Source organism: Pelophylax lessonae (genome assembly GCF_965119305.1).
Source record: "Pelophylax lessonae genome assembly, chromosome: 13".
In the NCBI taxonomy this organism is placed as follows: Eukaryota; Metazoa; Chordata; class Amphibia; order Anura; family Ranidae; genus Pelophylax; species Pelophylax lessonae.
In genome coordinates, this window is record NC_138780.1 from 40579723 (window position 1) to 40594657 (window position 14935).

The 14935-nt window shown below is 44.6% G+C and overlaps 1 protein-coding gene across 1 annotated transcript in view; it reads left to right on the top strand.

Annotated features, from left to right (window-relative positions):
- Positions 1 to 458: 458 nt before the first annotated feature.
- The window catches only part of LOC309569818 (receptor-interacting serine/threonine-protein kinase 3-like), a gene marked incomplete at its 3' end in the record, with an annotated part of 42379 nt that continues 27902 nt past the window's right edge, over positions 459 to 14935 (top strand). Inside the window, exon 1 of the mRNA XM_082275821.1 lies at positions 459 to 598. Coding sequence (XP_082131947.1) covers positions 465 to 598 — 134 coding nt within the window. The 5' untranslated portion in view covers positions 459 to 464. The remainder of the gene's footprint in view (positions 599 to 14935) is intronic.

The following is a 14935-nucleotide window of genomic DNA, read 5'->3' on the forward strand; positions in this document are numbered from 1 at the left end:
TTTATATATATTATTTCATTTTCTTCAGTGGTATGATTTACTGATGAAAATGATCAGTGCCCCTCAGTTTTGACTGTGGTATTGTATGCGCCCCCCCTCTATATATTGTTCCTAGAGTCGCCACCGCTTGGCACCCAATGAGTTAATTCAGAAAATATGGAGAAAAGTAACACCTGCCCCATCAGCTAGCCCTCTGGTTATTATTATATAGCACTGCCATCTTACACACACACAAATAACGCCGAAGCAAAGTCATCGCATATCTGCCCTTAGGAAAGGGATAAAAGACTTTGAATAAGCCAATTACTAGAAGTGAAAGAAGAGCAGAAATTCCTCGTCTGCAATGTAATCCTATGTACAGAGTGTGACGTCCGCTATGGGCTCTGATCTCCACTCCCCGAGCAATCATAAAACCTTCCACACCTCTAACAGCTCAGTATTTGTGTTGTCTGCCGAGATCCAACATGCAGCGTCTCCCACCCGGAGATCTGGAGGGGCTGACGCCGGTGGGAGATGGAGGATTTGGGAAGGTCTATAGAGCATGGAGCCAAAAGCTGAATATGGAGGTAGCACTCAAAGTGGTGAAAAAAGGTCGAAGGTATGTACTCACACCGAGATACTTATAAAGCACTGTGTTTCATAGGTGATCCCCAAAAACCTATCTCTTCAGGGAAGCCTATCCCGCCTCCACCTAAAAACTGAACTTCTACTTTCTCTATTAAAGTAGAACTAAAGGCAAAGCTTTTGGTTTTTTTGTTTTTTTTAGGGAGAGTAAGGAAGGTTTATGCTATTCATGTCCCATTGGGGAGATTTCCCTTCACTTCCTGTCCCATAGCCAAAACAGGAATTGAGAGGAAAAGTGAGGGCATCCCTGGTTGTCACCAGAACTAGTGTGCCCATTGAAAGATTTCTCTTCTATCACTGTTCTGGTGTCAATCCAAAATTTGTGTTTTTCTTTCACTTTTGATGATCATGGTAAACAGGACAAATAGAGAGGGTGAATCTCCCTAATGGGGGTGCAGACAGAGATAAAGACCTGACAGGGGTTCTGGTTTCTCTCTACTATATCCTAAATGTATCTTTAGTTATTATCTCTACATTTTTTACTTGTTGTATCACTTGTACCTTCTTTTAGATTGTAAGCTCTTATGAGCAGGGTTCTCCTAATTCTCTTTACCGTACGGTCTTCATTTATTTTGCAAAGAGCTACACAACCTTTTCAATTTTGAATTTTGAAAAAAAAAAAGCAATATTTTTCACTTTCTGCTATATAACATTCCCAATAAAACAAAATGTAAAAATGTTATTTTTTTTCATCATTTTTGGCCAGTTTGTATTTTGCCACATTTTGCCAATAAGCGTATTTTGATTGTCTACAATCTAGGGGAAAGATTTATGTCATTTTTATTTATTTCTTTTTTTTAAACTAGTAATGGGGGCGATCTGAGTTTTTTAGCGGGACTGCAACATTGCGGCGGACAGATCGGACCCCTAACTGACATTTTTGACACTTTTGGGGGGGGGGACCAGTGACATTACTACAGTAATCAGTGCTCAAAATATGCACTGTTACTGTAATAATGACACTGGCAGGGAAGAGGTTAACACCAGGGGCGATCAAAGAGTCAAATATGTACCTAGGGAGTGATTCTATCTGTGTGGGGGTCAGACTTGGTGGATGGAACCAGGGCTCCTGTGTTCTGAAATAACAGGAACACAGCAGCCCTGTTTCAGTCAGTGACAGATGAGCGGTGTGCCGTGTTTACAACGTCACACCGCCTTCTGTTAGTCCCTGCAGTGATCGCCATCGCGGCCGCCGGACCTGTTGCAGGGCTACGGGCGCTCCTGTTTACCTGCAGGGCTAGGGAGCGCGCGCGCACCCGAGACCCGCCGTACAGTTTGCGTAGGAGAGCCAACCTGCCGCAGTATATCTGCGGCAGCTGGTCTTTAAGTGGTTAATGTTGGTGCTAGAATTATTGCTCTCACTCCGGCGCGCGTTGTAATATGTAACATGTATGGCAAACAAAGTTTCCGCACGCAGACACCTCTGACGTGTGCATTTACATTTGTACGTGTGTATATGTGGGAGTGGGGGGGGGCTCAAAATTTCATGATGGGGATTTTATTAGCTTGGGTGTATTTTTTTGCTAAATTTTTTTTTTTTTTTAAAGTCCCCTATGTGATGATTTTTAGGTGACAGGTTCTTTCTAATGAGACATGCAGGGTCTAAATGCAAATCGCAATTCACAATGCAAATCGCAATTCCATACATTCCTTCCTGGCTAAGCTAGCCGGGGAAAGTGACAGGGGACCCGGAAGTGACATCATACACATCGCTTTCTGGGTCGCAGTGCGCTCTTCTCCCTCCCAGTGGCACCCTCCATGTGGGTCCCAGGCCCACCTGACACCGACAATCTCCCCCCTCCGCTGGCAGAGAAGGACAGACGGCTGATGTAAACACAGCCATCCGTCCTTCTCCCTGCAATGATCACAGAGGTCATGTGATCCTGCTATATAGGATCACATGTCTCTGTGATCATCTCATAAGCCCAAACCCCTCACAGTTAGAATCACTCCCCTAGGCTTACATTTAACCCCTTGATCACCTATACTGTTAACCCCTTCCCTGCCAGTGTCATTATTACAGTAACAGTGCATATTTTTACCACTGATTACTATAGTAATGTCACTGGTCCCCCCAAAAGTGTCAAAAATGTCAGTTAGGGGTCCGATCTGTCCGGCGCAATGTCGCAGTCCCACAAAAAAAAATTTGAAGATCGCCGCCATTACTAGTTAAAAAAAAAACTGTGTCGCACGACCGCGCAATTGTCCGTTAAAGTCACGCAGTGCCGAATCGCAAAATAGGGCCTGGTCTTTGAGCAGCCAAATCCTCCGGGGCTAAAGTGGTTAAAGAGATAGAACAGCGCCAAACATGCTAGAATGGATTCTTTATCCAGGCTACATGTATAGTCCCAACTGGCTGTAGGTAATTTAGATGGGTGGCTAGGGTTTGGTAAGACCACAGCTCAGCTGCCTATTTTTACTGCCCCCCCCCCCCCCCCCAGACGCTGGTGTAAAGGAGCACTGATGGTTGTGCCTTGCTGTTCCCTATGTGACAATGCATATTTACCAGAGAGATTGCTTGATGTAAAAACTTGATTTTCTGCAGTCTCTAGTGGCATGAAACATCCACAATACATCTAATAAGCAGAGACCATATGACCTTTACCCATATGAGCGAGCTTGGAAATAGTGGTATGTTATTTATGCCAAGAAACAAGATTTAAATAAATATTAATGTGATGTGGTAAAATTGTAATTGTCATTTTTAAGAACAAACCTGCTGTAACAACACCAACCACCATTCAAGATACACTATATTGCCAAAAGTATTGGGACGCCTGCCTTTACATGCCCATGAACTTTAATGGCATCCCATCTTAATCCGTAGGGTTCAATACTTAGTTGGCCCATCCTTTGCAGCTATAACAGCTTCAACTCTTCTGGGATGGCTGTCCACAAGGTTTAGGAGTGTGTCTATGGGAATGATTGACCATTCCTCTACCCCAAGCTCACTTATCCATGTCTTTATGAGCCTTGCTTTGTGTACTGGTGCAATTAAATAAATTGTGCAAATGTCTTGGTATGCTGACACCTTTAGAGTTCCCTTCACTAGAACTAAGGCGCCAAGCCCAACCCCTGAAAAACAACCCCACACCATAATCCCCCCTCCCCCCCCCCAGCAAGTACTGTTCTCCTGGCAACTGCTAAACACAGACACGTCCACCAGATTACCAGACAGAGACGCATGATTCGTCACTCCAGAGAACACGTCTCCACTGCTTTAGAGTCCAGAGGCAGCGTGCTTTACACCACTGCATCCAACGCTTTGCATTGCACTTGATGTAAGGCTTGAATGCACCTGCTTGGCTATGGAAAACCACTTCATGAAGCGCTCCACACACTGTTCTTGCAGTAATCTGAAGTCCACATGAAGTTTGGAGGTCTGTAGCTATTGACCCTGCAGACAGTTGGTGATTTCTGCACACTTTATGCATTGGAGAGGAGTCACAGAGCTCAGATTCTGTTACGCAATGCTGTAGATCAGTGTGGCTTTGTTGGGTGTAAATTTCCGCAGGTATTTGGGAAAACCCCAGCCGACCAAATTCAAGGGGTGGAAGTATTTAGTAAAAGAGCTACTGAAACTCTGACAAGAGCAGCTGAATGGATAGACAGATGGTGTTTTGGTTAATTTACTATTTCACTTATTCATTTGATCCTATCTGGGATCGATACCTTTTATTTATGTCAAAATCAGACCTTGTTGCATCTCTTTCATTAACCACTTAAGGACCAGGCCTATTTCTGACACTTGTTGTTTACAAGTTAAAATCAGTATTTTTTGCTAGTTTGGGTACTAGTCATTTGGGGGCGTAAAGGTACATAGACAGTGTACTCAGTAGCAGAACTGCCAGTAGGCAGTAGCCGGGAGGTTCTTCCGTCAGAGGGGAAGAAAGTAGTATATGGTCTTTGGCACTAGGGAGACTTTTCTCCCTTAATGTCAGCAGTCCCTTCCCCTGTGCTGTCTCTCTCCTTTTGTTCGGTGCTTCACAGAAAGAGTCTCTCTGTGATCCATTCAGGGTTTTAACTGGGGTGTCAAATTTTGCAGCAAGTTGTAGATTTTCCCTTTTTGTCATCTGCTGAAAGATGACATTTCATATCCGCTTTTGAGTATTTCACTAACAAGGACCGGGCAATTGCATAGGACCCCAATCCTGAAAATTCCTCATCTTCCCTCTCTTCATCACTATCACTACTCTGGGGATTTGGCTCTAGTAGCTGCTCCTGCTTGTCTCTACTTAGCGTCATTTGGTGTGTTTTTTCCTTAACTCCCACAGTAAAAATATTCACATCATCAGCCCTATTCATGGATTCTACCATCCATGCACTCCAAGCATCTCTTTTTTATTTGGGCGTATCATCTTCCAGTGGTGACTATACCACGGGGCCTCCCAGGCTTTAGGCTTAAAAGTACCTCTTTTAGAATACTTCTTCCCAGTCCAGCAATCCCAATCTTGAATATATGTCACAACCCAAGGCCCATATTTATCTATCAACTCTTCCTTCGGGGTCAAGTGGTAGGGTTCACAATGGTTAGATGCCCTCCTTGAAGCAATTTTTTTACCCATCCTAACAGATACTGGACCCTGACCTGATTTCCCAACCTTAAAGTGGAGTTCCACCCTATTTTTATACTTACCTCCATCTTCTCGCTCCGGGTCACCTGAAAAAGAAATGGATAATCGCATATTTTTTTTTTTTTACTTACCTCGTAGCGAAGAAAAAATACTTACCTTACTTCCTTCTTCCTCCTTCCTCGGCCGCGGCCCGTCGTCACTTCCTGGCTCTGCAATGATTCCTGGGAGCTGAACGTCATAGCTCCCAGGAATCATTAAAGTGGAGTTCCACCCTATTTTTATACTTACCTCCATCTTCTCGCTCCGGGTCACCTGAAAAAGAAATGGATAATCGCATATTTTTTTTTTTTACTTACCTCGTAGCGAAGAAAAAATACTTACCTTACTTCCTTCTTCCTCCTTCCTCGGCCGCGGCCCGTCGTCACTTCCTGGCTCTGCAATGATTCCTGGGAGCTGAACGTCATAGCTCCCAGGAATCATTGCGCCTGCACCGGCCCCGACGTCAGTTCCGGGTCGCGCGCGTCATCCCCTACTAAACAGCTTCTGGGCATGCCCAGAAGCTGTCGAGGGATGACGCGCGCGACCCGGAAGTGACGTCGGGGCCGACGCAGAGCATCAAGGGACCAAAGAAGGCGGAAGAAGACGCCGAAGGGGATCTCGATGGCTTCAAGCTGCCCACATCTGAGATGGCAGCGCTGGACAAGACGTTTGCAAGGTAAGTATTTGTCCTAACAGGTAAGTGCAACCCGGGACAGATCAGAGGCTAGCCATTGTGGAATGTACTAGCCTTGACTGTCCCGGGGGTATTAAAAAAAAAATCCAGGGTGGAACTCCGCTTTAAGTGGCTGCCCTCAAGAGGTAGCTAATCCCTGGCCAGTGATTGGGTTGACAGGTACCGCCCCTGTCACTGCTGCTGCTTTTACACTACTTTTCAGAACGGTATTTTCCCTATCTTGACTATAGTCCTTCAAATTAGCCTGGAGATTTCCTGTACTTCCTGCAAGTTCAAATCCCTCCCGTGGACTTTTCCGAAGTATTTAAAAAAAAAAAAGAATGCTTAAAGTAGAAATATTACTTCTGTTATCTCAAGAAAGATTAGCACAAATGTGGATAATCAGAACCCTTTGAGTGCTTGGAGTACAGAAGGCAGTTAATTGAGGCGCAACTATTTGCAATATGATTTGTAGCAGTTACAATATAGCCAGTGTTCACAGGTCTAATTACAAAGCTTATGTAGCACCCTCCTAGGTAGGTGCTAGCGAGGCCACCTCAATATTAATATTGATGTGTGTGTGTGTGTGTGTATATATATATACAGTATATAATGTGTGTATGTGTGTATGTATATTATATATATATATATATAGTATCTCTCAAAAGTGAGTGCACCCCTCACATTTTTTTAAATATTTTATCATATATTTTCATGTATGTGACAACACTGAAGAAATGACACTTTGCTACAATGTAAAGTAGTGACTGTACAGCTTGCAGAACAAAGTGCTGTCCCCTCAAAATAACTAAACACACAGCCATTATTGTCTAAACCACTAGCAACAAATGTAAGTACACCCCTAAGTTAAAATGTCCAAATTGGGCCCAAGTAGCCATTTACCCTCCCCATCATCATGTGACTCGTTACTCTCAGGTATGAATGGGGAGCAGGTGTGTTAAATTTGGTGTTGTCGCTCTCACTCTCTTATACTGGTCACTGGAAGTTCAACATGGCACCTCATGGCAAATAACTCTCTAAGGATCTGAAAAACTGAATTGTCGTTCTATATAAAGATGGCCTAGGCTATAAGAAGATTGCCAATGCCTGAAACTAAGCTGCTGCACGGAGGCCAAGACCATACAGCGGTTTAACAGGACAGGTTCCACTCAGAACAGGCCTCGCCATGGTCAACCAAAGAAGTTGAGTGCACGTGCTCAGCGTCCTATCCAGAGGTTGTCTTTGGGAAATAAACATATGAGTGCTTCCGGAATTGCTGCAGAGGTTGAAGGGGGGGGGGGGGGGACAGGGGGACAGCCTGTCAGTGTTCAAACCATACGCCGCATACTGCATCAAATTGGTCTGCATGGCTGTCATCCCAGAAGGAAGCTTCTTCTAAAGATGATGCACAAGAAAGCCCGCAAACAGTTTGCTGAAGACAGTATGAGACATACAGAAATGCTTATGAACCATAACAACAATAATTCTGATTACCTTCAGTAACCATGAAGCAGCATACAGAAGTGGGGCGGGCCTTAATCACAGATAAAATCAGTAAACATCACTACTTGGACCCTCGTTGAGTCCGGGCGCATTTGTTGCAGGGCTCCGCCATATGCGGGGTCCATGTGGGTAAATGGAACCCCAAAGGAGTCACAAAGGGATGGGTGAGGATATCCACCTCTGAGAGAAAGAAGAGAAGAGAAGAAAGGAGAGACAGTAGGCAGAGGGGAGTATTAAAGATAGAGAATAGGAGAGGAAAGAAGAGCACCTCAGGACAGTGAGAGACAAGCTCTTGGTGTTGATTAAGCAGCAGTTCCAATGCGGCTTTTACAGAATAACCTATGCAGTCCATTACCATTACCATCTACAACTGTCCAGCCCGGGGGTCCCCCTCTAAATATTTAAGCCACGGATTCCAGACCTTTTTAAAAAGTTGCATCTTATCATTGAGTATGGCTGAAAGGCTCTCATTGATCATTAATCAAGACAATGTTGCCTTTAGTAAGTAGAAGAGTATAGTAGCTGACTATCCTGGCCTCCACAAATATAAATCTATTTAGTAATTTGGCCCCCTTAGGGGCATCTACCACCATATCCCCCAATAACACATGTGTCTGGGATTTCCGCAAGTTCACCTGGGTCAAGGAATAAATAAAATTGTTCACCCATATCCAATATTGTCTCACCTTAGGGCACTGCCACCACACATTGAATGCGGTGCCCTGTTAACCACAGCCCCGGAAGCAAAGTGGAGAAGCCCCCGGGACATACGCTGCCAACCTAGTGGGGACCATATACCACCTCAAGAGAGCTTTGTAGTTAGCTTAAATTATGGAGGTGTTAATCAGGGCCCTAGAAGCAGTGCAAGCTAACTTATGCCATACTTCCAGCTCCAGAGATTCTTGTAGGTCTCCATATAGGCCAGTTTCCTATAATCAGAGGTCGTAAGGATAGCATATATTTCTGAGATATGACCCTTTAACTTATCAAACTTTTCACATAGATATTCCATACGAGTCCTACAGGCAAGGTCAGACATGTGTTTCAAAGTGTTGACATAATGTGTTATTTGGGAGAACCGAAAGCATACAGATACAGGCATTTGCAGTTTATCGATTAAAGTTTGTTTGGTGTACAGACCCTTATGATCACATATATCAGCAAGGCGTAATAAACCCTTATTTGTCCACCATGAGAACGCTCGGGGCTCAAGACCCGGAGCGAACTCAGTGTTTCTAAACAGAGGGGCCAGCCTATCCCACAATCCCAGGGAGAGAGAAAACGAGGGGCATTAAATGGCCGGGCGAGATTTCAGCTATAACCACATCAAATGGGAAATCGGTCATCCCCCCACCACAGCAAGATTCCATCTGCAGCTACAGTGGGTGTGAAGCTTGTGAGTGGGATCTTAAGAGCTGAGCAAGTTGAGAGGCGTAAAAATATTTAATGCGGTCCGGGACCCCCAGGCCTCCTCTCCCCCGGGGGGGGGGGGGTATGGAGCGTATGTTTGTTCACTCTCGGTCTCTTAGTCCCCCATATGAAAGTAAACATCTTCTTCTGAAAGGATACAATATCAGACCTATTGAGTGTTATAGGAAGAGTATGAAACAGATAACTTTTGGAAGCACTAGCATTTTAAGGGAGTGTATTCTGCCAAAACACGATGGGGGTCGGAATTGCCACCTCATCAGATCCTCCGAGAGTTTTTTGAACAATGGTGGATAGTTGTGGGAGTATAAGGTGTGCAGGGAAGGAGTGAGTTGGTCCCCCAAGTATGGAAGTGTCCTAGATTGTCATTGAAAGGTAAAGTTCCTTTGTAGGATCTCAACCGTGCTATTCTCTAGCAAAATATTCAGTGCCTGAGATTTTGTATGATTGACCGTGAGTCCCAAGATCTGAGAGAAACGGTGAAGCGTCAGATATACTGTAAATTGGGGATGGAGGTGACTGGGGAGGATAACATCATCAAGATGTCAACCGCAAAAAGCACGCATTTGTTTTCTACTCCCCCACATAGAATGCCCTGAATGTCAACTTCATTCCTTATTTTAATAGCAAAGGGCTCAAGCGCTAATACGAAAAGCAGTGGCGAAAGGGAACATCCCTGCCGAGTGCCCCTGTAAACGTCCAGAGGGTAACTGGTGGCCTCTGACCATGACAGAGGCAGTGGGGCGATCATATAGTACTCTAAGTATGGACAAAAAGCGAGGACCAAAGCCATAGCGTTCCATAACATTAAGCAGGTAGTCCCAAGAGATAGATTTAAATGCCTTATGGACATCTAGGGAGACCAACATCCCTCGCCTATGCCCATGTCGGAGTTAAGTGCAGAGATTACATCTATAACCCTCCTAGTTTGATCGGAAGCTTGTCTGTTGGGGACGAATCCCGCCTGGTCCGGATGTATATAGCAAGCCAGAAATGAATTTAACCGAGGACATTTGTCAGGACCTTCAGGTCCACATTAATCAAAGAAATAGGGCGATAGTTTGAACATTCCCCATGATCCTTACCAGGCTTTGGTATTACATGTATGAAGGCCCTGTTTTAATTTGGCGGGAGAGGCACCCCCCTACGGACTGCATTAAAATAAGCACACATGTGGGGGGCAAGGAGATCCTTATACTTTCTATAGTAATGCCCGGAAATTCCATCCGGGCCTGGAGCCTTGGAGGGATTCAAGTGTTTGATCGCTGTCCGAACCTCATGTTCTTCTATCTCACTTTCCATGAGCTCAATGTGAGCTTTTTGTAATTTGGGCATGGGTATATTCCCAAAAAACGTATCCGCCTGAGCAACTCTCAGCGGTTCTGGTTTAGCATATAAAGCGGAATAAAAATCGAAAAATTCGGTGACCACCAATTGCAGGTTTTATGACAGCTGACCATTTTTGAGGCGTAGTTTGGGTAAGGCTGCAGTGTAATTTCGGGGGACCAATTTTCTGGCTAGCATGGTATTGGGCTTATTGCCCAGCGCGTAGAATTTATGCCTGGAGCAACGGATGGACTTTTCTGCCCATGTAGTGAGGTTCAAGTTCAGGGCCACCCTTGCCATATCAATTTTATGTCTAATGTCCGTTTGGGGGAATTTACGCTGTTCCTCTCGAAGAGAGGCTAATTCCTCTTCCTGCTGTTTTATTGTGCTATCACGATTCTTTTTCATTCTGGCTGCTATTTGGAGCAATTTGCCCCTAATTGTTGCTTTATGCGCCGCCCAATTATTGGAAGGGAGACGTGTCTGAAGGTAAATTATCAGCGAAGAACGAGTGAATCTCCATTTCCACTTCCTGATAAATAGTCGGGTCACTGAGCAAGGAGGCATTCAGTATCTACGGGGAGGGGGTCGGTCGGGACCACAGATCGGACAATGTCAGGCGAAGCGGAGCATGGTCCGACCAAGGTGCATCTACTATTTTTACCGAAGTGATAAATGGCAACATGCATGCCTGTACTAGAATGTGGTCAATGCGTGAGTAGGTATTGTGGACATGGGAGAAAAATGTGTAATCCCCAGTAGAGGGGTTATTCTCCCTCCAGGCATTAACAAGATCATGATGATGCAATAAATGCGCCAAATTGTTACTCTGTTTCGGAAGCCTCCGCACTACCGGTTTGTGAGATTGTGATTTTTCTAAGGTATGGTCCAAGAGGAGATTACTATCATCCCCCAGAACCCCCCCCCCCCCCGCCCCATTGTTTTGGGAAGCAGGACCTCCAGCATAGCACGAAAAAAAGCTACCTGACCCTACGTAATAAGAGATAAAGAAAACTTCTTGGTCATTGATTTTGCCCACTGTCATTACATATCTACCCTCCCTATCCCTGACCACCGTACTGGGTGCAAAGAGAACCTTTTTTGAAAAATAGATCACCACTCCGCATTTCTTCTCAGGACCCACGGACAAGTAACATTGCATATATCTGACATTAAGAAATCTAGGGTTGATGGTTTCGAAAAATGGTTCTCTTTTAGCAAGAGAATATCCGCCCCAATTTTGTGGTAAAATTGAAAGGCCTTTGTCCTTTTCGTGGGGGTGTTTAAGCCCTGCACATTATGGGAGACTATAGTATAATTTGAGGAGCGTGTTTTAGGCATCATGGCAAAGCAGAACAGACTCACCCAATGTAGCTACCATGGTCCCGTATAACCATAGGAGACCCCTAAGCTGGAATAAACACTTACACCACTAGACCACCATCCATGATCTAGACCTGAAGAACTAGAGAAAAAGGAGAAGAGAGAAAAGAATGAAAATAAGAGTAGAAAAGAAAAAGACAAGCGGCCAGAGGCAAAGGTATGTATCAAATAATGCATTTGAAAATTAAATAAAAAAAAAAAAATAAACCAAGTGAACCCTGGGCGAACACCCCAGTCAGGAGTGGACTTAACCTGACAAAACACGTGTAACGTTGTCGTCATCCCAGGGATGTAAACAAGGTCACAAAAAAGTGGCATGTGTATGCACGTTCGCTCGCATACTAAATGGATTATGACCAGGACCGAACATGCAAGCTAACAATTCAAGGGAGCAGCAGGAACTTCATCAGAAAAATGTCTCTGACGGGCAATAGGCCAAACTAGCAAACACAGCGTCTAGGTGCACACCAGGTAATACTGAGGCAGTGGGCCCCCTTAACCAGAGGGCCACCAATCAAGGTGATGAGGCACTATAGGTGCAACATTAAACTAGACCAAAAAGCAGAACTCCGTCCATCTTCAGGTGGGCTGAGTATTCTTCCGTAGCTGACGTTGGCGTTGCTTCTGGGTAGACCATATGGGCGACAGTGAACCATCAGTTCTCTCTCTCTGCCTGGGGACAATGGCTCTCTGGAAATTATGCCCAGGTGTAGCAAGAGGTCTTCCCCATCATGAAAGGTAGAAAAGGAGTGTGATTTGCCCCTATAGGTGAAGGAAAGTTTAAATGGGAAGGACCATCGATACTTGATTTGCTGATTGATGAGCTGTTGCAGGAACGGTTTCATAGTCCGTCTCTTTTAGATAGTAGAGGGAGCCATGTCAGCAACTAATTGGATAGGTGATCCCTGGAGGGAAAGATCAGACTTGAGTCTGGATGCTGACATCATTTTTTCTATTACTCCATAGAAGTGGGGTTTAACCACCACATCTCTGGGAAGGCCATCCTGCCTAGGGGCAGTAAGTGCAAGGTGAACTCGATCAATTTCAAGCTAGTGTAGCCTTATATCAGGGATGAGATCTTTTTTGAGCTCCTGAACTGTCCCCTCTAAGTCCACAACATTTTCAGGGAGCCCCCTTATGCGCACATTGTAACGGCAGGACCTGTTTTTTCAAGTCCTCTATTTTAGAATAGGCCTCTTCCAGTCTCTCATGCAATTCAGATATTATGTTAGAGTTCTGATTAACCCTTGAAATAGTGCCATCTATTTTAATCTCAATTGTGTCCAGTCTAGGCCCAATTTCCATGTTTAAGGTCAGAGGGGATCATAGCGCAGGCTTTAAATAATTCTTGTTGCAGAAGGTTTAAAAAGTGGTCTATTAATACTGGGTTAGAGTCCTGCATAGTGTGAGCAAGGCTCTGCTGGCTCAGGGCTAATTCAGCCATATCGGCCATATGTTTATCTAAAGATGAGGCCGGGGATCCCTTTCTAGGCCACTGGCTTGAGAACAGTGCCGGTGATGAGGGGCACGGAGAGCTCTCCCCGTGTGACATCTCCCCCAGGTCATCCCCTTCCTGAGCGTACTGTATCTCTGTGGGTGCAAGCGACGCCGCGGGGTTCTGCCTGGATGGATGCGGCTGCCCGGAATCTGGAGCTCCTCGTGTGTCCTTCCCGCCGGCGCCATATTGGAGACAGAGTGCTGTGAAGAGAAGGAGGAGGGCCATGCCGATCTCAGCAGGTAGTTTTTTTGGCTGCCCAGCTCCCCTGCACTGCATCCTGCTTGTGGATGGAGCTCAAAAGCCCCAAAAGGGTCGTCCTGGTGCGGATGGATGATGATGCTAAGGCTTCGGTGTGCGGAGCTCGGTCAGCTTACATCCGTCCCCGAGTCCGCGTGCATGCACACTCCTATTGAGGGATCCTTGAATGCCAACATGTACTATGACATACTAAAGCAGAGCATGATCCCCTCCCTTCAGAGACTGGGCCGCAGGGCAGTATTCCAACAAACCGACCCCAAACACACCTCCCAAGATAACCACTGCATTGCTAAAGAAGCTGAGGGTAAAGGTGATGGACTGGCCAAGCATGTCTCCAGACCTAAACCCTATTGAGCATCTGTGGGGCACCCTCAAACAGAAGGTGGAGGAGCGCAAGTTCTCTAACATCCACCAGCTCCGTGATGTCATCATGGAGGAGTGGAAGAGGACTCCAGTGGCAACCTGTGAAGCTCTGGTGAACTCCATGCCCAAGTGGGTTAAGGCAGTGCTAAAAAATTAATAGTGGCCACACAAAATATTGACATTTTGGGCCCAATTTGGACATTTTCACTTAGGAGTGTACTCACTTTTGTTGCCAGTGGTTTAAACATTAATGGATGTGTGTTGAATTATTTTGAGGGGACAGCAAATTTACACTGTTATACAAGCTGTACACTCACTACTTTACATTGTAGCAACATTTAATGTCTTCAGCGTTGTCACATCAAAAGATATAATAAAATATTTACAAAAATGTGAGGGGTGTACTCACTTTTGTGAGATACTGTATATAACTCTATTTATATATATATATATATATATATATATATTATATATATATATATATATATATATATATATATATATATCACAGGTGCATCTCATAAAATTAGAATATCATCAAAAAGTTATTTACTTCAGTAATTCAATTCAAAAAGTTAAACTATATTTCATATAGATGCGTTACACATGGTGATATATTTCAAGCATTTCTTTCTTTTAATTTTGATGATTATGGCTTACAGCTAGTGAAAACCCAAAATTCAGTATCAAAATTCAGAAATTTTTAATATTACATAAGACCAATAAAAAGTATTTTTAATACAGAAATGTTGGCTTACTGGAAAGTATGTCCATATACAGTATAGTATGCACTTAATACTTGTTCGGGGAGCCACAGAAGTAGTGTTAGTGCAGAAGAGCCAAATCTCGGCTCTGGGGGGGAGTCATCTAGGTTGCAAGAGATGATGCGATAGCTTCAGGCAAACAGAGCTAAATAGAGAGAGAAGATAAAGGGGGGGGTATAGAAAGGGGGGGGAGATTTCAACCATTATCAGGAGAATGAGTTGGTTAATGAGGGATGTCCATAGTAAGGGGGAATTTGATCATGAGTCCCACTTAGTATGAAATCATAGGAGGTTGGAGTTGTGGAAGAGTAGGTCCAATTTTTCTTTTTGGAGAAGGTTGTTAAGTTTGGATAGTATATCAGATACAGAGGGGGGCACGGTTGAGGTCCATTTTCTGAGGCTGGCTCTACAAGCTATCATGGAACATGTCGAGATCCAGGCTTTGTTGTGACGGAGGATAAGTGATTGGATTTTTGATGAGCCAATGGGAATGAGAATTCTC